Below are 25224 nucleotides of genomic sequence, written 5' to 3'. Positions count from 1 at the left end.
GACCTTGACCCAAAGTCACACTTAGATGTGACTCACTCAAATAGGACATCCAACAACCTAAGTATCCCACACCTCACAATAAGGAAGGCTTCTAAACTGAGAAAATTCCTCACTCATCTGCCTATCTTTCTGTGTAGTGAGCAGGTGGCATAGAGTATGCACAGGTATAAAGGTCTGATTAGGAGTCACATTCCTTAAAGACAGCAAAAATAATTATCTTGCTCCTTCTTAGAGACATTGTACACACAAGAGAGCTCTCCTTTGTTAATGTCATTGATATAAAGGGAATGGCAGATCAGCTGTAACCTTTATCCCGAGTCTAGCTGATACCCATACATTTAGACATAATTCTCCTTATGGGAGCATCCCATAATAAGACTCTTCTGACTATATGATGTTGTTCTATAGGATCTGATTAGTAGCTGAATTCATAGACCCTTTTCAAGAAACAAGACAGTAGTGCAAAGAGAGTTGAGGAAGGTCTTTATTGTACAGTCTCTAGGGAGAAGCTTATTCTCAGCAGGAAAAATTCAGGTTTCTCCATTTATTTTCTACCTTACTGTTTTCAGAAAACAACACACAGACACACACACACACACAGACACACACACACACACACACACACACACACACACACACACACACACCAGAATAACATGGAGCTCATGCCAAGAGAGGCAGGATGAAGCTGTTTCCAGGTCTAAATATTTGGGGAGTTAAGACAAGAAAATAGGAAAAAGGAAGTTTTCAAGCTCAAAGTAGATCCCTCCTCTTTACTGGAGCTGAGAGATGGTTGCAGACAAAATCCTATAGCAGGAACCTTTGTACCTCTGTATGACTCAGCAGGAAGTAGACATTCTGGCTTGTAAATACTCTTGGTAAGCAGAGGCGATCCACTTCATTCTTTTTTCTTTGCTTTTTATTGACAGTTACCAGGGTTGATTTTCTTTATCTTCCATGGGCTGTTTCATTTACTCAAGAGAACACCATCCTCTTGAACGCACAACACAAGAGCTCTTCACCCTAAGAGAAAATGGACTCTTTTTCTCTCGGCAGCAATCAAATTCCAGGAAATCCTCAGCTAAGGATGGGCCTTCCATGTTGACTTTTGTATGGCTTTACCTTGTTCATACTGTCATATTGCTGTGAGTACTCTTGTGCTTCTGGCCTGCTGTGTCTGGAAAATACTGTATCCTTGAAGCTATCTCCCACTTCTGGATCTTACAGTCTTTCTGACCCATTTCCTAAAAGGATCCCTGAACTTTGAGGAAAGGGATACAAAATTCTCAAATAAAAGGCGAAAGATTTATACAATCTGAAGAGGCCCAAAGTGGGATCCAGATCAGGGGGGTTCCCAAGGTGTGACACTATTACTGAAGGTATGGAGCACTTACAAAAAGGGATCTACTGCCCTCTGAAAGACCCAACAAGCAGCTGAAAGAGTCAGATGCAGATATTTGCACCTAACCACTGGACAGAAGCAGCTGACCCCTGTTGAATTATGGAATGCTGAAAGAAGCTGAGGAGAAGGTTGATCCTGTAGGAGAACTGGCACTCTCAATTCATCTGGAACCCTGAGATTTCTCAACACTGGATCACCAAACAGACAGCATACACCAGCTGATATGAGGCCCCTAACACACATATAGTAGAGGACTTCTGGGTCTGTGTTCATTCAGAGATGATGCACCTAACCCTCAAGAGACTGGAGGCCCCAGGGAATTTAGAGGTCAGGTGGGAGGGGGGCATTCACCTGGAGACAAGGGTGTGGGGAGGAGGTATGGGATGTGGAACAATCGGAGGGTGGATGGGGGCGGAGATAAAATATGGAGTGTAAAAAAATTAATAATTTTTTTAAAAAATACCATGAAAAAATGTATAGCTATAATACACAAATAATGGGAATTACTTGGGTATTTAGGTATAGTCATAGTAAAGTCCATGTTGTTCATTGTGTGGAGTAGAATACTTTCAAGTTGAAGAATCTGAGTTCCCCATCATGTTAGGCTACTGTAGCTTTTCTCTCCATTTTAAAAAATGGATTCTAACATTTCAAGGTAAATTCTACAAATGGAACATGTTCTCTAAAATTTAGACTTTCATTTGTTTTAAGGAGGTCATAACGACTGACTGACTGACCATTCCAAATTTCCTTTTTTTCCCCCTGACTCCTGCATATTTAGTCAACAGTTTCTGAGTGGAGATAGTTACTGGAAATATTGTTTCACTGAAAGAGCTGTTCAGTTTATGAGTGTACATTTCTAGGAAATAGTGTATCCACTCATGTTTTCAGATAACTGGAAATAAGCTATTAAAAATATGATTTTTATCACATCAAATTATACCTAACTTCAGAGAGAAAGCGTGTAGCAATTCAATGCATTAAATGGCAAGCACCCAAGCACTACAGTTATTGTGTAAAACCTTGTTTGCTAGAATAAACAGTTGGCCCCCTTGCTACTTCAGGCCCTATGCTTCACCCAGCTTTGCCACAAACACAGATATGTACCCTCATATATATTAATCAGTCTTATTACACATCAATTTGGTAGCATTCTTTTAAGTTTTTACTTATTTTTTTATATTTTGAATGAAATTAATTAATTCTAGCAAATAGTCCCCATTCATATTTATGAAGTTCCAGGAACTATCCTGATTCACAGAGACATTGAGTAATGATCAATGCAGGGCAATTACCATATCTTTCACCTCAACTTTTATCATTTGCAAAAGGTGAGTACATTCAAAATCTTTTATTTTTAATCATAATCATCCTGTTGTGTATAACACACAAGAATGCATTCTTCTGTCTAGTTTTAACAATGTGTACGTTAACTAATATTTTCTCATCACCATGTTCTTTTAAAATAATTTATTTGATAGCTTCATAAATTTATATAATGAGTTATAGTCATTTTCATTTTTATTCCCCTCCTTTATCTTCCTTCTTCCATTAATAACCATCTTTCCAACAAGTTCCACTTCTTATGTTTGTGAACCACTGAATTTAAGTTTTGTTTTGTTTTGTTTTGTTTTGTTTTGTTTTGTTTTGTTTTGTTTTGTTTTGCCTGAGCATGGTGAGAGCTTATTTCTTAAAACAAGGGCAGCATAACAGTAACTACACCACCGAAGAAAATGGCACCCCTCCTCTAATTACTGTTACTTCCCAGTAGTCCTTCATGGGACTGTATTATGAACCCATGCCCCAAATATGATAAAATGTAGATGGCCCAATCATATACAGTCTTATTAAGATGAACATGACCACAGTAAGTTTGTGAGTGTAATTCTGTATTATGTTCAGATGACATACTTTTGCTACATAGCTACACATCCTTTGGCTCTTACATTCTGTCTGCCTCCACTTCCACAATGATCCCTAAGAGCTCGGATTGTTATAGCTATAGATGTTAGGGTTGAGCATTTCTAATATTTTTTATTTTCAGTATTTTGGCAAGATATGGATTTCTGCAATAACCATACTGAAGAAACTCTTCTCCTGAAGGTTAAAATTATCACTAATCTATGTAAATAAACGTGAGTATCTAGAAGGCAGTTGAAGAGCATGACCATTTAGCAATGTAGCATTAGTAATTATTTTTAGGGCCAATGACTTGTATAACCACAGACTTGATCAGATTTACAGAACCAATTATAAGTTCTTTTCTGTAGATCAGGTCTCAAATCCAATTGGAAAATGACTGCTTAACCCACTAACAGTTTTGCCACTATTGCACCAGAAGACATATCCTGCCTTGCTAGTCATTATTAGTGCTTACAGGATTCAGAACAGGATATGAATTTTTATGACTTTGTTCTCTCACCATCCTGCACTCTCTGGAATAAGAAAGATATTCTGGAAGAAGAAGGCCACATATATATGTCCTATGTCCCATTAGCACTGTGTGTTGTGTCTTCAGCAATAGGGTCTTACTATCAAGTTCTAGTGGGAAATGAAGAGCAATTACAATAGCCTGTATTGTTTGGGTGATCTCTGGAGCCTATTCTTAATCGCGTTCTCACGCCCGGCCAGGAAAGACGCAACAAACCAAAATCTTCTGCGGCAAAACTTTATTGCTTACATCTTTGGGAGCCAGGAGGGCAAGCGCCCAGCGCCCAGCCCCAAAAACGAAAGCCCCTTCAATCTACATCTTTAGGAGCCAGAGCTCCGGCGCGCCGGGGCGCAGAGTGCGCTCTATTGTTTACATCTTTAGGCAGCGAGAGAGCGCAGGGCGCGCAGAGCCAGAGAGATGCCAGCGAGAGAGAATGGCGGAAACCCCGTCCCCTTTTTTAGGAGCGTTATATTTCGCCTAGGACGCATCACTCCCTGATTGGCTGCAGCCCATGGCCGAGCTGACGTTCACGGGAAAGGTAGAGTACAAGTAGTCATAAAATACCCTTGGCACATGCGCAGATTATTTGTTTACCACTTAGAACACAGGATGTCAGCGCCATCTTGTGACAGCGAATGTGGGGGCGGCTCCCAACATCTCCCCCTTTCCTTTTAATAAGAGCAAATAGGCCACCCAACTAATGAGAGTGGAGATAGAGGTCAAATCCCCAGTGTGTAGGTAAAGGAGCCATGTACAGGATTAGCTCTTAGGCTCACAGGCTTTTACCCAGAGCAACCCTGACCTGCTCCCGTGTCGTTTTGCCTGGAGAGAAGGACACTTGGACACTCAACCTTCTTGAAAGATGACATGTCTCCCTAGAATAGGCTCATATATGCCGCAGAGCCTTTCTACTGCAGTGCTTAGCCGTGCAACTCTCTCGGGCTACTGAAGCACACTCACTCTATCCCGTGCAATGAGACTAGCCTCGTGGGATATAAGAGCTGAGTGGCCAGCGACCTATTGCCTAAGCATAGATAACCATATATCAGGGGGAGCACCATGTTCTAGAGCTGCAAGCGCCTGGGCAATAACCACCTTGTCTCTCCTAGTTTAGGCCTTAAGCTTACAGACCAATCAAAGAAGCAACACTAATCCACAGCAAAGTGTATCTCCAAATAATATTAATCCCACCCATTCTTTAAAGAAGGAAAATGCTGAGGAGATCCAATTGGGTAATCCTTTGGTCAGGGACAGGTCCAAGCGCGTGGAGTTGACCTGAAGTCTCAATTCCCGAAGGATCTGTTCAAATTCAGCCATCCAATTCTGTAACATATACTGAAAAAGACTTTTTGACAAATTAGCTGCCCTAGTAAATTTAACATACTGAATGGAAATAACACACAATCCCGGAAACTTTTGTTCACATCCCTGCTGAGTTATTTGTCATAATACATCTAGTTGTATCTGGACAAGATCTATGAGTTGATTAACCAGCATGAGACCTCTCTGTATCTTGACATTAGCTGAGGCCTGTTCATCTATGACTGTAGTCACTGAGGCTGACAAAGTGTTAATGGTGTCAGTCGTCTGGACCTGTCCAGACAGAGCCAAGGCTGTCTGAATTAAGGCCAAACCCAGTTCCCAGTTAGTGGTAAAAAAGCAGGAGAATACTTGAGCATTATACATCACCGTCATTGGGAGTGGAAATGTCGACATTATCCCCCAACGCTGCTCTCTTTTTATTATTGACGCCCTGGACATCACCAAGACGAGGGACATCAGTATTCCCTTGGTCAGTCTGGATTTTTCGGGTGAGTCTTTCTGGTATCCAAAATGGGTTGTCTTCATTCTGTGGGAAAACACAGATAGCTCCCCTGGATCTTATCAAAATAGGATCCGGGCCATACCATTTATTATCAAGGACATTTTTCCATTTAACCATCTCATTGGGCCTATCTGGCTCTGTACAATGACGTTCAGCCGCAGTATGGCCATGAGCATCAATATTTAAAAAATTGAGTGTAAAGAGTGCCAAAGACACAGACACTCTTGGTGCTCGGGGTACAGTCTCCTCAAAAGTTCCCCTCTTCTGTTTTATAAGATAGGTTTTGAGGGTGCGATGCGCACGCTCAACAATACCCTGTCCTTGAGGGTTGTATGGAAGTCCAGTCAGGTGGGTCACGTCCATCTGACGGCAGAACTGTTGGAATTTTTGAGACGTATAAGCTGGTCCATTATCAGTCTTAAGGAGTCTGGGTTTCCCCCAAGCACTCCATGCCTCAAGGCAATGTTGAATCACATGTGAGGCTTTTTCTCCGGTTAACGGAGAAGCAAACATGATGCCAGAACATGTGTCAATGGACACATGGAGATATTGAAGTTTTCCAAAGGAAGAAACATGTGTAACATCCATTTGCCAGACCTGTAGAGGTCGAATACCGCGTGGGTTAATTCCCACATGAGGAACTGGCAAGAACTCACAGCAGCTTTGACATTGAGTAACAATGTCACGGGCTTCTTTTCTTGTCAAGGAGAAACGACTGCGTAATGTTTCAGCCGTCACATGAAAATTGTTATGAAAATTTCTTGCAGCCTCTACCGGGGATGATAGGGCAGCAGCCACCACTTTAGTGGCCTTATCTGCCAAATCATTTCCCAGAGCCATGGGGCCAGGTAGGCCTGAATGGGCTCTAACATGAGTAATATAAACAGGAAATCTTCTAGATAACAAAACTAATTGTATCTGCTGAAAAATATTGGCAACTCTACTGGAAGGCTTAATCACTCCAGCCACTTCTAAAAGATTTACTGCATTAACCACATAACAGGAATCTGACACAATATTAAGGGGTTCTAAAAAGGTTTTTAAAACTTCTAAAACCACTAAACATTCTACCACTTGAGGTGAATTTTCATTATATTGTTTGGATACCACTTTACCATTAGCCACATAGGCACCTATGCCAGTTTTTGATCCATCAGTATATACCACAATCCCATTTTTAAGTGGGTTTCTTCTAAACATGTAAATATTGATTTCTCTCAAAGGAGGAAATATGCGTGACATCCATTTGTCAGACCTGTAATGGCCTGACGCCACGAGGGTTTACCCCTACGTGAGTAGATAAAATTTGACAACAATCTAAAGGCATTATTAAGTAATCAGAATCATTTCTAGTAGAACCAATCTCTCTGGCAGCTCTAGGAATACCAGAGGAAGAAAAAACAGCCATGTAGGCTTGGCAAAATTATTAGTTGAGCTATTCTGTCCCCTTGTGATATAGAAAAGACAACTTGAGGACAAGAACAGAGAACCTGAAGTTCCCCTTTACAATCCTGATCTACAACTCCAGGGTGGACAATAAGACCTTGTAGGCTGCAAGAGCCTGCCTCTGTCATTATTGTCCAGTGGCTTCACCTGCTCGGGAGAGCGCCTTCCAGGCCCTAATAGCCTTTTCATCTGATTCAGAACTACTAAGAACTGGCTTCTCTAATTGATCTTTTTTCTTTTCTTTTTCCTTCTCCTTCCTTCTAATCTCTCCCCAGGTATTCTTACCTGACCTAAACTTTTCCTCGGGTTCAAGACCCTTGGAAAGGCCTGTATACTTATTTTGTGAACCATATTTTTTCTTTGCTCCTATTCTCTCTCCCCGCTTTACTTCTGATAGATTGTCCTGAACTTCATCCAGAATCCGCCCTGCCTTAACCACTTGATAACATGTGAAAAGGAACAAAAGGGCTTCTAACACTAGAGAAAGTTCAAGGCCAAACATACCTTATAAAGCTATTTTCTACTTTACTTCTGATAGACTGTCTTGAATTTCCTTAGAAAGTTCAAGGCCAGGCTTACCTCGTAAAGCTATACTTACGGGTTACCGCCGTTCCCCAGCTGAAAAGTTCTGAATTCATGCAGTTGAATCCTTCTTAACAGTCTGCTTTACGGGAACCTTTATTACCGCGACCCGCAGTTCTGGTTCTGGAATGAGGGATCTTCCCTGCGCCGGTGAAACTCCCGTCCCGAGTTTCCTCCCGGGTTTTTTCTTCCCGGATTTTTTCTCGTCCCGGAATTTCTCGTCCCGGGTTTCGGCACCAATTCTTAATCGCGTTCTCACGCCCGGCCAGGAAAGACGCAACAAACCAAAATCTTCTGCGGCAAAACTTTATTGCTTACATCTTTGGGAGCCAGGAGGGCAAGCGCCCAGCGCCCAGCCCCAAAAACGAAAGCCCCTTCAATCTACATCTTTAGGAGCCAGAGCTCCGGCGCGCCGGGGCGCAGAGTGCGCTCTATTGTTTACATCTTTAGGCAGCGAGAGAGCGCAGGGCGCGCAGAGCCAGAGAGATGCCAGCGAGAGAGAATGGCGGAAACCCCGTCCCCTTTTTTAGGAGCGTTATATTTCGCCTAGGACGCATCACTCCCTGATTGGCTGCAGCCCATGGCCGAGCTGACGTTCACGGGAAAGGTAGAGTACAAGTAGTCATAAAATACCCTTGGCACATGCGCAGATTATTTGTTTACCACTTAGAACACAGGATGTCAGCGCCATCTTGTGACGGCGAATGTGGGGGTGGCTCCCAACAGCCTATTTGACCAATAACTCACAGGTTAGTATTCCATACCTGACAGTAAGATTTCCATGGCCAACGGCTTCTGTGAATATGATATGATAATTAGCCAATATATCTCTAAATTACTCAACTTTTCTAATTACCAGCTCCTGGTAATTATATCTATATATCTATATATATAATAACGATATGATATATATCATAATGAAAATATGATATGTACATATATATGTACATATCATTACCCTGATGTGAGATTCCTAAAGCAAATATGCTTTTCTGCTGCCCCATTCTATAGAGTCAGTGGGCAGAGGTGATATTAGGGAGAATATAAACTGTCTTGGGATACCAAACCAGTTGAAAACACAGAACTTTGGTCCTGTGATTATAAGGTCAAGGTTGACAGAAATCTTTACATGTGTGGAGAAGAGAAAAGAAACAGAAATCATTTCAGGAGAAGTATCTATAGCAAAAGATGGGTGAGGAATTATTATCAGAGGAATGAATGGAGAAGATACTTAAAAAGCAACACAATTTCTAGATAACTGATAGGGTTCCTAATGGTGTGGGTCTATATTTCCTACTCTTGATCAGCACATCTACCTTAAGTCATACTTGTATGATTCACTTTTCATCTGAATTGGCCTCTGTAATAGGCATAGTGTATACAATTCAGGCTCATTTGCATACCACCCACATGACCTGCATTTAGATGCCCGAATCCTGGTAATCCTCAGTTCTGAAGGATTGCTGAACATTCTCTTCCTAGTTGTGAATTATTTTTCATATGTATAAGATACAAATTCTGGCACATGGCATCTAAAGAAGAAAATTGTGTATGTTCTCCATTTGCAGAAGTTTTCTTTGCAATTATTCTAGAAATTCAAGTTTCATTTTATAAATTGTGTCTATGTTGCATCTCATTAATTTTCATTATGGTGTTGGTAGCAGCGCAGATTCAATTTTTGTATGGTTGTTCCAACATAAGTTGTGCTACCTTAATGAATTGAAGAATGCAATCCACAAGCATGACATAGATTGCTTTTCTTGAAGTTTTCTTTAATTTTCCCTAAAAATTTCTGTAGTTTTTATTCAATGCATTTTACTAAGTTTTTCATAAGTCACTTGTAATTGATATTATTCTAAACGATATTATTTCATTTTTATTGGATATTTTCTTTGTTTACATTTATTTATTTATTTATTTATTTATTTATTTATTTATTTACATATGTTATCCCCTTTCCCGGTTTCCTCCAGAAAACCCCTATCACACACCCCCTCCTCCTGCTTCTATGAGGGTGTTCATCCATCCATCCACCCACTCCAGCCTTCCCCCCCACCCCCGACATTCCCCAACACTGGGGCATCAAGCCTTCACCAGATCAAGGGCTTCTCTGCCGACTGATGCCCAACAAGGTTGTCTGCAGCTAGAGCCATGGATTCCTCCATGTGTACTCTTTGGTTGGTGGTTTAGTCCCTGGGAGCTCTGGTGGTCTGGTTGGTTGATATTGTTGTTCTTCCTATAGATTGCAAACCCTTTCAGCTTCTACATTCCTTTTTCTAATTCCTCCATTGAGGATCCTGTGCTCAGTCCAAAGATTGGCTGAGAGCATATGACTTTGTATTTGTCAGGCTTTGGCAGAGCCTCTCAGAAGACAGCAATATCAGGCTCCTGCTAGCAAGCACTTCCAAGCATCCAAAATAGCCGCCTTGTTTGGAGACTGTATATTGGATGAATCACCAGGTGGGACAGTCTCTGGATGGCCTTTCCTTAAGTATCTGCTCCACACTTTGTATCTGTATTTCCTCCTGTGAGTATTTTGTATCCCCTTCTAAGAAGAACCTAAGCACCCACACTTTGGTCTTCCTTCTTCTTGAGCTTCCTGTGGTCTGTGAATTTTATCTTGGGTATTCTGAGCTTTTGGGCTAATATCCACTTGTCAGAGTGCATACCATGTGTGTTCTTTTGTGATTGGGTTACCTCACTCAGGTTGTTATTTTCTAATTCTATCCATTTGCCTAATAATTTCATATAGTCATTGTTTTTAATAGCTTAGTGTTCCACTCTGTAAATGTACCACAATTTCTGTATCCATTCCTCTGTTGAAGAACATTTGGGTTTTTCCAGCTTCTGGCTATTATATATAGGCTGCTATGAACATAGTGGAGCACGTTTCCTTGTTATATGTTGGAGCAACTTTTGGGTATATGCCTGAGTGGTATAGCTGTGTTCTTGTATAATACTATGTCCAATTTTCTAAGGAACCACCAGACTGATTGGATATAGGACTGGTAAATATTTTTTCCCAATCTGTTCATTTATGTTTAATCCTGTTGACAGTGTCCTTTGCCTTACAGAAGATTTTCAATTTTATAAGATCCCATTTGTCAATTCTTGATCTTAGAGCACAAGCCATTGGTGTTCTGTTCAAGAAATTTTCACCTGTGCCCTTGTGTTGGAGTATTTTTCCCACTTTCTCTTCTGTTAGTTTCAGTATATCTGGTTTTATGTGAAGGTACTTGAACTACTTCAAGGGAAGTAGTTCAACAGGAGCTTTGTAAAAGGAGATAGGAATGGATCAATTTGCATTCTTCTACCATGCTGACAAGCAGTTGAACCACCATCATTTGTTGAAAGTGGTGTCTTTTTTCCACTGGGCGTTTTTAGTTTCTTGTCAAAGATCAAGAGATCATAGGTATACAGGTTCATTTCTGGGTCTTGAATTCTATTCCATCGATCTACCTGCCTGTCTATTTACCAATATCATACACTGTTTATGACTACTGATCTGTTATATGGCTTGAGCTTAGGAATGGTGATTTCACCAGAAGTTCTTTTATTGTTGAGAATAGTTTTCCATATCCTGTTTTTTTTTAATTCCAAATGAATTTGCAAATTGCTCTTTTTAACTCTATGAGAAATTGAATTGGAATTTTGATGGAGATTGCATTGAATCTGTAGATTGCTTTCGGCAAGACAGCCATTTTGACTATATTAATCCTGCCAATCCGTGAACATGGAGATATTTCCATCTTCTGAGATCTTCTTCAATTTCTTTCTTCGGAGACTTGAAGTGCTTATCATGAAGATCTTTCAACTTCTGGGTTAGAGTAACACCAAGGTACATTGTATTATTTACGCCTACATTGATGGATGTCATTTCCTTAAATTTTTTTCTCAGCCTATTCGTACTTTGAGTAGAGGAAGGTTACTGATTTGGTTGAGTTAATTTTATATGCCCCACTTTGCTGAAGTTGTTTATCAGGTTTATGAATTCTCTGTAGAATTTTTGGGGTCACGTATATATACTATTATATTATTGGCAAATAGTGATATTGTGACTTCTTCCTTTCCAGATTGTATCCCTTTGATCTCCTTTTGTTGTCGAATTGCTCTGGCTAGAACTTCAAGTACTATATTGAATAGGTAGGGAGAGTGTGGGCAGGCTTGTCTAGTTCCTGATTTTAGTGGCATTGCTTCAAGTTTCTCCATATTTACTTTGATTTTGTCTGCTGCTTTGCTGCATATTGCTTTTACTATGTTTAGATATGGGTCTTGAATTCCTGATCTTTCCAAAACTTTTCCCATGAAGGGATGTTGAATTTTATCAAATGCTTTTTCAATATCTAATGAGATGATCATGTGGGTTTTTTTGTTGTTGTTGGGTTTGTTTATATAGTGGATTACATTGATAGGTTTCCACATATTGAACCATCCCTGTATCCCTGGCATGAAGCCTACTTTATCATGGTGAATGATCATTTTGATGAGTTCTTATACTTGGTTTGCGAGAATTTTGTTTAGTATTTTTGCATCAATATTCATAAGAGAGATTGTTCTGAAGTTCTCTTTCTTTGTTGGGTGTTTGTGTGGTTTAAGTATAAGTATAATTGTGGCTTCATAGAATGAATTGAGTAGTATCCCTTCCGTTTCTATTTTGGGGAATAGTTTAAAGAGTATTGGTATTAGGTCTTCTTTAAAGGTCTGATAGAATTCTGCACTAAATCCATCTGATCCTGGGCTTTTTTTTTTTTTTTTTTTTTTGGTTGGGAGACTATTAATGACTGATGCTATTTCTTTAGGGATTATGGGACTGTTTAGATGGTTTATCTGATCCTGATTTAACTTTGGTACCTGGTATCTGTCTAAAAAATTGTTCACTTCATCCAGATTTTCCAGTTTTGTTGAGTATAGGCTTTTGTAGTAGGGTATGATGATTTTTTTTTATTTCTTCAGTTTCTGTTGTTATGTCTCCCCTTTCATTTTTGATATTTTGGATACTGTTGCTGTGACCTCTGGTTAGTCTGGCTAACGGTTTATCTATATTGTTGATTTTCTCAAAGAAACAACTCCTGGTTTGGTTGCTCCTTTTTTTTTTTTTTTTTTTTTAGATTTATTTATTTATTATATGTAAGTACACTTCAGACACTCCAAAAGAGGGCATCAGATTTCGTTATGGATGGTTGTGAGCCACCATGTGGTTGCTGGGATTTGAACTTGGGACCTTTGGAAGAGCAGTTAGAGCTCTTAACTACTGAGCCATCTCACTAGGCCCCTGGTTGCTCCTTTTTATAGCTATTTTTGTTTCTACTAGGTTGATTTCAGCCCTGACTTTGATTATTTCCTGCTGTCTACTCCTCTTGGGTGTATTTACTTCCTTTTGTTCTAGAGCTTTCAGATGTGTTGTCAAGCTGTTAATATATACTCTCTCCAGATTCTTTTTGGAGGGACTCAGAGTTGAGTTTTCTTCTTAGCATTGTTTTCATTGTGTGCCATAAGTTTTGGTGTGATGTGCCTTCCTTTTCTTGAAATTCTAAAAAGACTTTAATTTCTTTCTTTATTTCTTCCTTGACCAAGTTACCATTGAGTGGAGCATTGTTCAGCTTCCATGTGTTTGTGGGTTTTCCATTGTTTTTCTTGTTATGGAAGACTAGCCTTAATCTGTGGTGATATCATAGGATGAATGAGATTATTTCAATCTTCTTGTATCTCTTGATACAAGACTTGTTTTGTGACCAATTATATGGTCAATTTTGGAGAAGGTACCATGAGTGCTGAGAAGAAGGTATATTCCTTTGTTTTAGGATAAAATGTTTTGTTAAATCTGTTAAATCTGTTTGGTCCGTAACTTCTGTTAGTTACACTGCATCTCTGTTTACTTTCTGTTTCCATGATCTGTCCATTGCTGAGACTGGGGTGTTGAAGTTTCCCATTATTATTGTGTGAAGTGCAATATGTGCTTTCAGCTTTAGTAAAGTTTTGTTTATGACTGTCAGTGCCCTTGCATTTGAAGCATAGATATTCAGAACTGATAGTTCATCTTGGAAGATTTTTTTTTTTTTGGACAGGTATGAAATGTCCTTCCTTATCTTTTTTGATAACTTTAGGTTGAATGTCAATATTATTCAATATTAGAATGACTACTACAGATTTGTTTATAGTCCCATTTGCTTGGAAAATTGTTTTCCAGCCTTTTACTCTGAGATAGTGTCTATCTTTGTCACTGAGGTGAATTTCCTGCATGCAGCAAAATGGTGGATCCTATTTATGTATCAAGTCTGTTAGTCTATATCTTTATTGGGGAAATGAGTCCGTTGATGTTAAGAGATATTAAAGAAAAGTGATTGTTTCTTCCTGTTATTTTTGTTGTAGTGGTGGAATTATGTTTGCATGGATATCTTCTTTTGGGTTTGTTGAAAGAAACCCAAAAGTGCTTTTTCTAGGGTGTAGTTTCCCTCCCTGTGTTGTTATTTTCCATCTATTATCCTTTATATGGCTGAAGTTGTGGGAAAATGCTATGTAAATTTGTTTTTGTCATGGAATATCTTGGTTTCTCCATCTATGGTAATTGAGAGTTTTGCTGAGTGTAGTAGCCTGGGCTGGCATTTGTGTTCTCTTAGGGTCTGTATGATATCTGCCCAGGATCTTCTGGCTTTTAATGTCTCTGGCAAGAAGTCTGGTGGAATTCTGATAGGTTTGACTTCATATGTTACTTGACCTTTTCCCCTTACTGCTTTTTAATATTCTTTCTTTGTTTTGTGCATTTGGTGTTTTGATTACTATGTGACAGAAGGAATTTCTTTTCAGGCTCAGTTTATTTGGAATTCTGTAGGCTTTTTGCATGTTCGTGGGCATCTCTTTTTTTATGTTAGGGAAGTTTTCTTCTATCTTTTTGTTGAAGATATTTACTCGCTTTTTAAGTTGGGAATCTTTGCTCTCTTCTATACCTTATTATTTGCTCTCTTCTATATCCTTAGGTTTTGTCTTCTCACTGTGTCCTGTATTTCCTGGATGTTTTGGGATAGGAGCATTTTGCATTTTGAATTTTCTTTGACTGTTGTGTCAATGTTTTTTATGGTATCTTCTGCACCTGAGATTCTGTCTTTATCTCTTGTATTCTGTTGGTGACTATGACTCCTGATCTCTTTCTTAGGTTTTTAATCTCCAGAGTTGTCTCCCTTTGTGATTTCTTTATTGTTTCTATTTTCATTTTTAGATCCTAGATGGTTTTGTTCAATTCCTTTATCTTTCTTTTGCTTGTGTTTTTCTATAATTCTTTAAAGGATTTTTGTGTTTCCCCTTTAAAGGTTTCTACCTGTTTACCTGTGTTCTCCTGTATTTCTTTATGGGATTTATTTTTGTTTTTTCTTAAATTCCTTTATCATCATCATCAGGAGATGTGATTTTAAATCCAAATTTTGCTTTTACACAGTGATGGGGTATCCAGAATTTGCTGTAGTGGGAAAACTGGGTTCTAATGATGATAAATAGCCTTGGTTTCTGTTGCTTATAGTCTTGCCTCTTGCCATCTGGTTATCTCTAGTGCTACTTGCCCTTGCTATCTCTAACTGGAGCTTGTCCCTCCTGTGATCCTGGTTTTGTCAGAACTCTTCAGAGTCCAGCTTTCTATTTGATCCTGTGATTCTCTGATTCTGGGATCCTGCAATTCTGAGATTCTAGGTGTGTCAGAGCTCCTGGGACTCAAGCTGCCTCTGGGATCCTGAAATTCTAGTATGACCAAGCTCCTGAGATCCTGTTGTGTCAGAGCTCCTGGGAGTCAAGCTTTCTCTGGGTGTTGCAGAGGTGGGTGGGGAGCCAGAGCCCTGGGTTTGCCCTGGGCACAGGTGCAAGCTAGAAGAAAGTCGTGTTTCTGGCTGGGTGGGGGTTTATGTATCACTGGTTCCTATGGGGGTCCCAGATGTTGTGGCCTCAGCTGTGATCTTGAGTGTGTCATAGCTCCAGTGCTCCTAGATGTGACTGATCTCCTGGGAGTTGAGCTTGCTCTGTGATCCTGAGATCCTGTGATCCTGGGTGTTTCAGGGCACCAGGGAATTGGACTCCCTCTGGGTGTTTTAAGAGTGGATACAGTACCAGCACCCCAGGTCTGCTCCAGGTGCAAGTTCAGACTGGAAGGAACCTGTGCCACTGGCTAGTCAGGGGTTCCTGCACCCCTGGATCCTGGGGGATCCAGTTACTATAGGTGTTGCCTCCTCAACTGTGATCCTAGGCATGTTAGAACATCTGGGAGTCGAGCTTCCTCTGGGTGTTGTGGTCTACTAAGGTCTACTCAGGGCACAGGCTCAGACCATAAGCTGTGCAACATCCTGAGGGGACACAGTTACTATGGGTGTTGAGGCAGATGTTGTGGCCTCCTCACCTGTGATCCCGGACATGTTAAAGACACATTATTATTTTCTGGAATTCACTTTCATAGTCTTTGAAACAGTAAATTCAACATTTGATATTTATATTGATCTATACCCTATGATCTTACTAAATTTACTAATGTTTCTACTTGTTTATTGATTCTTTGGGCCTTTTTCACTTAAAGAATTTTGTATTCTGCAAAATATTGGGGTTTTGTTTTATTTTAATATCATATTTGTTGCCTTGTAATTCATTTTAGTTAAGATTTGATCAAGAGTAGACAGAAAATATAGTAACCTATTCCATATTATATAAAAACATTTCTATAACTATTGAAAGCATGTTACTCATAAATTTTTTGTCTATAACTTCTGTCATTTTGGGAAAGTTTATATTTGTTACTACTTTTCTTAGAACATTTGTTTTAAATGAATACCAGATTTAAAAATATATTTTCTCTGAATTTTAAAATGGCCTGACCATCAGTTGATATGGTAGATACATTTTTATGACTTCTAAAACAGTGTTTTCACTGAAGTGTTGATCACATTCTATTTCCTCTATATGTTCATCTGTGTGTGTACAACACACATTAACATAGCTGATTTTGACTTCTAAATGTGAAGAATTTTGTGGTCATAAGTGTCATTCTAAAATACTTTTGCCACATTTTGTCATTAGATTTTATTGTCTTTAAGTAATGTTGTCTGAAGTGTTTTTCTCCTGGCTTTGAAGAAATTTATGTGAAGTTGGTATAAATTGCTATTATTGAAAATAAAAAGTATTTATTTTTGATGAATTTATACATATATATATATAATACCTTATGATGATATCTACTTTCTATATCTCTCTTCAACTTCCCCAGTACTTTTCTAATGTGTCTTTCTATCAATATCATGTTATCTTATTTTTATTTTTATATTTTATTTTTACTGAAAATAGTTTCTGTGGCAATAGCCTACTCTAGCAGTTTAGAGTGGCAAACTTAGAGAATACAACACATCACAATCCTTTTGTTTTCTTTTAAAAATTTACTGGTTATTTTATTTATTTACATTTCAAATGTTACCAACCTTCCTGGTTCCCCCTCCGCAAACTCTCTATCCCCCATCCCACTCCTTCTCCCCCTGCTTCTATGAGAGTGTTCCCATTCCCACCCACCCACTCCCACCTCACCACCCTAGCATTCCCCTATGCTGGGGCATCAAGCCTTCACAGGACCAAGGGCCTCCCTTCCCACTGATGCCAGATAAGGCAATTCTCTGCTACATATGTAGCTAGAGCCATTGGTCCCTCCGTGTGTACTCTGTGGTTTGTGGTTTAGTTCCTGGGAGTTCTGGAGACTCTGGTTGGTTGATATTGTTGTTCTTTCTATGGGGTTGCAAACCCATTGAGCTCCTTCAGTCCTTCCCCTAATTCCTCCATGCTTCCCTCCCTTCTACTCCTCTGAGCTCCAATAGACCTTTCCTCTCCCCAACATCCTCTCTCCCTTTCTTTTCCCTTCACATCTCATTGTGTTCAATACTGTATGATTGGAGGATCATTAACTTCCTCATGGGAAACCTCCTAATGAGAAATCCCTGAAGTAAAATTACTCTGTTTCCCAGCCACCATCACTGCCTAGAGCTTCTCAGCCAGAGGAGAGGTCTTCCCAGCCCCTCCCAAATCTGTATTTTTTTTAACTTGCTTGGTTTTATTTGGTTTTATGCTGTGATGGGGTTTATGGAATGGAATATGGGTTTGTAGTTTTCTTTAAAAAATACTTTTGTTAAATAATTCAATTTCTTATACATGCAGTTCTTCACAAATTCCAACATTTGTTTTTAAGTTCTGCTTCTCCAATAATGCTTTCATCTATGTAGAATTAATTGGCATATGCTTGTTTATGAAATTCTATTATTGTTTTAATGTCTGTTTTAGCTATAAAGAAATTCCATCTTGTCTGTGTGGCATGGTAGCTTGCATCTTTGCTCCCTTGTCTTCATTTCTAGGGTCAACAAATGTTATTGGTTAATCAGATTATGAGAACATCACCCTCTAACTTCTTTGGATCATAGTGGAATGAAACTTCCAAGTTCTGTGCTATTTCATGATTTTTTCTATTGATTATTTTTGGTTCCTATGTATGGTTATAGTTTCCCATTTTACCATAGTTAATACTTTTCTTAGTGTCAACATTATTCGAGTTTTGAACTAGACATATTCTCTTGAAATATAAAAGCTGAGATGTGATAGACTGTAGAGGCTATTTTTGCCTGGATGCCTTGGACTCTGTACAGCATGATCTCAGCAGGTCTTGCTGATGGATCTATTCACAAGTGGCATCTTGAAAAATATGAAGAACCTTATATACCTCAGCCAGATTGTATCGTCTCCTCAGGGAAGAGTTAATCTTCAAAAACCTGACCTATTTCCCCTTTCTGTTCCATCTTTATTAGTTCGTCAAAGAAATTTAGGTACTGAATTTCATTTTTGTGTCCATGTTTTCTCTTATAAGATCATTGGGTTTTCAAATCCTATAAAAGTGATTTTTGATATGGTCAGTTTGTAGGTCATCTCAAACCTCAATGGTCTGTTTCCAGGATTTAGAAGAGGCTTCATATGGATGAAGAAAAATACTGTTTATTTCTGTCATTTTTAGTTGTGTTCTGTATTCACAGTTCCTCAAGAGCAGGTGTTTTTTGTTTTTTGTTTTTTGTTTTTTGTTTTTTGTTTTTTGTTTTGTTGATGTTTTCCCTATACCTTCACAGCATTTTAGGTCTCAGATTATGCCAATCTCCATGTCCATAGTCTACCCTCACTGTTTGGAGTGGCAAACTAAGAGAACACAACTAAAGATATTTACATCAACATCTGAAACATGTGAGATGTTTGAATCCATGAGGTGGGTAGCTAGGTTACTGAAACATAGTCATATATCTGATTGTAATCCCCAGATTGTGCCAGTTTGAGGAACAGAAAAATATTCTACTATATTGTAACAATTTCCACATACCTTTTTTTTTTTCATATCACATGTGGTCACTAGAATTGTGCTCTGAATCTAATGGAACCCAAACAGCAGTGAGTGAAAACTGCTGTCTTTCTGAAGTGTTGTGGCCAGAAACAATGTCAATTTGAATGCAGGAATCTCTTTGATATGGAAAATTCTGTTTCTAAACCAATTGTTCTAGATGATACAAACAAACACATACATAGAGACAGAGAGAGAGAGAGAGAGAGAGAGACAGACAGACAGAAGACTGATTATCTAGTACATATCAGAAATTCCTACAAAAATTGTTAAAAATACAGAACCCTTAATAAGAAACAGTCTAATGATATAAGTGAACCATTTGAGAACAGAAATCTAGAGGAAGCATCATCATAAGATTAAGTACTAAAAACTAGGTAATGAGAGTAATGCAGATGTAGATAGATAAATTTTCTCCCATTTTCATACTCCAAATCAATTCTTACAAGCTTGGAGTTTTCTCTAATTAGACTATTATTTACATTGTGATTATAACACTAGTGATACATATGGAGAGTGAAACAGAAAATAGAGAGATAGGAGGGAGAAAGGAGAGAGGGGGAGAGAGAAAACAGTAAAAAGAGAAAAAGGAAGAGAAAAAGAGAATTAAAAGAGAACAAGGAAAGTGGGAGAGAGAGGAGACACAGACAGAAGAGACATCAATAGAAAGAAAAATGAAAGAAAGAAGAAATAGAGAAGAGAGGGAGATATAAAAGCAAGCAACTTTAAGCAATACAAACAATTTAAAAATAATAACAATAAAAATCTCAAAGTACTCTATGCTAGCTAAGGTACAAATCTTCACAAATTCCATGCAAGGTGAAATAGTTATTACCAAAAAAATATCAGCAGACAAAAAGATTAATTATAAGTATAAAGTAAATACCACAGCCCTTCACAATAAAAAGAAACAAGGTTTAACTCTGTAGGTAAACAGTGTTGAAAGAGCAAGAAGGGAACACTAATATTCTCCTCCAAGTTTAATATCTATTTAATATGTTAAAATATATACCAAATTATGGAGCCCAGTGACTTATACTTTTGATTAAGCATGATTCATGATCTCAAGTTTCTTTAGAAAGATCCAGGTAAACACCAAATGAATTGTTTCCATCCAGGAACCACAAAAACAAAAACAAAAAACAAAAAAACTCAATAATGACAACAATAAAACCAACCAAACAAACAAAAACTCTGGGAGTTTTTTTAAAAAAATGTTTCTCTTCTTCCATTCTATAGATCCTGGAGATCAAACTAAGGTTATCAGGAAAGTTAGGGTGGAAAGTGACTTTACCACATAACCCCTCTTAAAGACTGACATTCTCATTTTCTGTAAGATATCAATATGCTTTGTTCATATATGCCTCACTGGCTGTACCCACGTCCTCCCTCTAAATAGTCTCTCCATCTGCTATCATGTCACATAGATCTATTACTCCCTCTTATTCTCTCCCCACTTGAGAGCTTTTTCTTTCCCTCATGAATAGCTCTATAATTTTAAATACACACGCATACATGTGTTTGTGTGTGCATGCTCAAGTATATATAAACTTAAATTAAGATTATATATATGAGAGAAGATATAATATTTGTCTTTACCATTCAGGATTATTTCACTCTACATATCAGTGTATGGTTTAACCCAGATTTATTTAAATGCCATAATTTCATTCTTCTCTGGAAATAAATAATGCTTAATGGTATCTATGTGGCATATTTTAATGCTCTATTCATCTCTGGATAGATATTTACACTGATTCTATATCTTGGTTATAGTGAATAATGAAAGTATAAACATGGATGTTCAAGTCTATGGAACAGTGATTTAAAATCTTAATTTTACCATATATATATATGCATACACACATATATGTATATATATATATATATATATATATGTATTTATAACATATATCTTATATATCTGATATATAAGATATATTACATATTATATATATATATACATACACATATATATATATATATATATATATATATATATATATATATATATATATATATATATATATATGTAACCTGAACTTTCTAGTCTAAGGTCTTCTATGAAAGTCACTGATTTTTTTCTTTTTATTAGATATTTTCTTCATTTACATTTCAAATTATATCCCCAAAGGCCCCTATACCCTCCCCCCACCCTGCTCCCCAACCCACCCACTCCTGCTTCCAGTCCTGGCATTGTCCTGTACTGGGGTATATAATCTTTGCATGACCAAGGGCCTCTCACCCAGTCAGATGGCTGACTAGGCCAGCCTCTGCTACATATGCAACTAGAGACACAGCTCTGGGGGGATACTAGTTAGTTCATATTGTTATTCCTCCTATAGTGTTGCAGACTCCTTTAGCTCCTTGAGTACTTTCTCTAGCTCCTTCATTAGGGGCCCTGTGTTCCATCCAATAGATGACTCTGAGCATCCACTTCTGTATTTGTCAGGCACTGGCATAGCCTCACAAGGGAGAGCTATATCAGGGTCCTGTCAGCAAAATCTTTCTGACATATGCAATAGTGTCTGGTTTTGGTGGTTGTATATGGGATGGATCCCCAGTTGGGGCAGTCTCTGGATGGTACTTCCTTCCATCTCAACTCAGAACTTTGTCTCTGTTACTCCTTCCACAGGTATCTTGTTCCCCATTCCAAGGATTGAAGTATCCACACTTTGATCTTCCTTCTTGAGTTTCATGTATTTTGCAAATTTTATCTTGGATATTCTAAGTTGTTGGGCTAACATCCATTTATCAGTGAGTTCATATCATGTGACAGAGTGAGAGGTTTGGATATTGTAGTTATCCAATTTTTCCAAAATCATTAAGAAATGAGACATCCATGTGGAGACGGGGGTCGGGGGAAGGTATGGGATGTGGAACAGCCAGAAAATACGGAGCATAAAAAAATAATTTTAAAAATATATTTATTTATTCATACACACAGGTAGTTTGATTATATTTACCTCCCCATCACTCCTCCTACTTCCCACCATTTCAGTCTCCCAGGTTCCTATCCTACCTATTTTTAGTTCTTTTTTTTTTTTATAGTGGTCTCTAAGCTATTGAGTTAATAAGTGTTGCTCACCTACTCATGCATGTGGAGCCATGGTCACTCAACCTGGGTCCACACACCTAAAGAAAACCAGCTTTCTCATCCTAGCCCTGCCCAGGAGCCATCAACTAGAAGTAGCAATTCAGTAAAGTTCACGAGCATCTCCTCGATTTGTGTTGAAATGTTGACTGGCATGATTTTGGGCAGGTCTTGTACAGGTAATCAAAGCTGCCATGATGTCATGAGCAGAATGACCCAGTCAAGCCCAGAAGACACTATTTCTCCCCAGTCCTCTCCATACTCTTCTTAAAAATCTTTCTCCTGAGTCTTAGCTCGAAATACACATATTATAAATGACCCATTTATGGCTGAGCACTACACAGACACTTAATCTGGACATACTGGCCAGTTGTGAGTCTGTATTAACTATGTCAATTACATGAAGACATGAGAGTTGAGAACTGCACTAATCTATGCGTGTAGAGATCATTATATTAAGGGCAGTTTGACACTATGCTCATTAATTAAAATAGAAGTAGGTTCTATGTTAGAGTCTACTACGATAGTGGGCCAGATATTCAGTAACTAGCATGGGTTTTACTTTGATGAGCAGCAGCCTTTAACTTTGATCAGAAAGCAGTTGGTTACTTCTCCCAATATCACTTCTTGAGTAGGCTGTCTTTTCTCAAAAGTATATTTTGAAACCTTTGTAAAAGATTAAGTGGCTATAACTGTGACTTTATTCTATTATACAAGACTAGTCTGTTTTTCCTTGTACTTTTATCATTATCAGTGTGGTAATATGGAGCTAACTGGAAATGTGATGTTTGATGTCAGTATTATTTTTGCCATGAATACAAGAGGAGAAAGGAAGTGTGCAAAATGAGAAAAATATAAAGCAGACAAAGAAAGAAAAAATTAGAGCTCATAAGCCACTCACCTCGACCTGACCCAGAGGGAGCTATATCAGAATATCACTCCTCAACTGTAAAATGCTCACTAGCCTAGCATGAAATCTGCTGTGGTTGATACAGGTTTCAGTTAGTTTCTGCTACTTCCTTTCAACCCAGAGCATCACCTGCTTCCTTAGACAAGTCCATGGTGGGTTTATGCACTGGAGAGAATGCACATTTCAATGCTGTGGACAGACTGCTGGCACAGAGGTACAGTGCTGAGTCTCCTGCCTCAGAGGACTGAATTTCTAGGCTGCAAGGTGAGTTTGAAGGACACTCAGCAGAGAATCGTTTTTCAGTCATGTCTATTTGCTGAAGAACTTCTTGATTCTGAAAGTTAATCAAAAATTTAAACTCATTGTTCTTATTTTGTTGATACCAGAATACAACTGGATGTCCCTTTTCAGGGATACACCTCATCTTTGCTTTTTGTCCTTGCCCTTTCACCAGATATCTTGGAGTCTGAATGACTTTTGAATTCAAAATTCCTAGAAGAGAAGAAAACAAAAGATGTAAATACAGACAAGAAGGGGCCTTGACAAGGAAAAATACTTAGATATGGGTTGGCAATCTCCAGGTCAAAGACTGTCTTTTTGTCCTTAGGACTTACTTGCACCCAGGAGACAAAGTACTGTGTAACAGAGGAGCCTTGTAGCCATGGTGGCTTAGAAGTACGAAAAGGTTGAAGTGTTCTCAATCTTCCTCATTACACTTCCTGGGGCGTGACACTGACGTGACACCTACAGATTCATAGCTGTTGTATTGCTAATTCATGTTACTTTCCAATGTAGTCCCTGAAACAGTAGAAAATCCTGTACCCTAAGACTGAAAACAGACCGGGTGATATTTCATATATTTAAATTTACTTCATAAGGATAAGGCTGTATGTAGTTCAGTGGTAAAGTGCTTGCCTTCAATGTATGAGGCCTAAGTTCAATACCCAGGATTTCCAAAAATGTTTTGTAACTCTTTCCAATAAGTTAAACAGTATCCCATATTTATAAATGTGTTTATAATGATAGCACAATAAAATACCAAAATCCAAACCAAATTCATTGTTCTCATCCTTAGTCCTCCATATCCCAGTTGTTGGAAATTTCAGGATTATGCACAGCAGCCAGGCTCTTCTCATTCCCCTCAGCATCTCTATCCTTACAAGACAATTGTCTTATTAAATATTTTATTATACTGGATATTTATGTTATTATCTGTGTTTTATGATAAAAACCAGTGACTAGGAGAAAACAAGATATTAGTACCTCTTAATATAGCCTTTCTTAGACTGTCTTGATCTACATTGCAGGATAAGGTGAAGAGACGTTACAAAGGATAAAGGAGGAAGCCTGCTGTGCTCAGTAACGGTGTGTGTGTGTGTATCTATGTATGTATGTATGTATTCATGTGTATGTGTGCATTGAGTATGCATTGAGTATGCATGCATGTGCGGGCAGAGGTCAACACCAAATAACTTCCTCAATCCTGCATCTATTTATAAAAAAGATTTTACATTACTTGCATTTATTTTTTTATTTTGTGTGGGGGTTGGGACTTATATATATGAGAAAGTCAAAGGACAATTTCCAAGAGTCAGTTTTCCCTTTCCACTACATAGGTCCAGGAATGGAAAAAGAAGATCTTCATACAGTAGCAATCATTATCTTTCCTACACCTTTTGTTTTGTTTGTTTGTTTGTTTTGTTATCTTTGAGAAGGGATGTTGGAGAGAGACAAAGACTCTGACTTTTACCAGGAGCTCAAAGATTCTTCTAAGAAAGCTGACTAGCATGTTGTAGGAATATAACTGTCCTTACCTCACCAGCATAGTGATTAAAAGTATATATCCTGTTTCAGGCTTTTTTTTTTTAATGTGGATTCTGGATTTCAATTTCAGATCCTCATATAATAAGCATCTTGGCACTCCACATTGCCAATAGCCTATACATTTTGATTATATACCTAGTAATAAATGGAGAAATACATAAGACAAAAAATATGCATAGCATACCATGCCTCAATAGTCACAATTCTGGGTATCTGATAATATAGAGTGATTATAAAAGTATATGGTCAACTGTATAAAATTTTTGGTACAAATACTTTGATTGTTGGCAAGAGATTGAAAGATTTTTTTCATTTCTAGAGGAAATGGAT

The 25224-nt window shown here is 38.3% G+C and overlaps 1 gene segment (V, D, J or C) and 1 further gene; both read right to left on the bottom strand.

Annotated features, from left to right (window-relative positions):
* Tcrb (T cell receptor beta chain) overlaps window positions 1–25224 on the bottom strand; it is a 667076-nt gene that overhangs the window by 307114 nt on the left and 334738 nt on the right.
* Window positions 23345–23733, bottom strand: Trbv26 (T cell receptor beta, variable 26). The segment is given in 2 exon segments: window positions 23345–23562; window positions 23685–23733. Coding segments are annotated over 2 exon segments (267 nt in total).

Source organism: Mus musculus, chromosome 6 (assembly GCF_000001635.26).
Source record: "Mus musculus strain C57BL/6J chromosome 6, GRCm38.p6 C57BL/6J".
Lineage (NCBI taxonomy): Eukaryota > Metazoa > Chordata > Mammalia > Rodentia > Muridae > Mus > Mus musculus.
The sequence above is the reverse complement of the archived record's forward strand: the minus strand, read 5'-3'. Positions and strand labels throughout refer to the sequence as shown.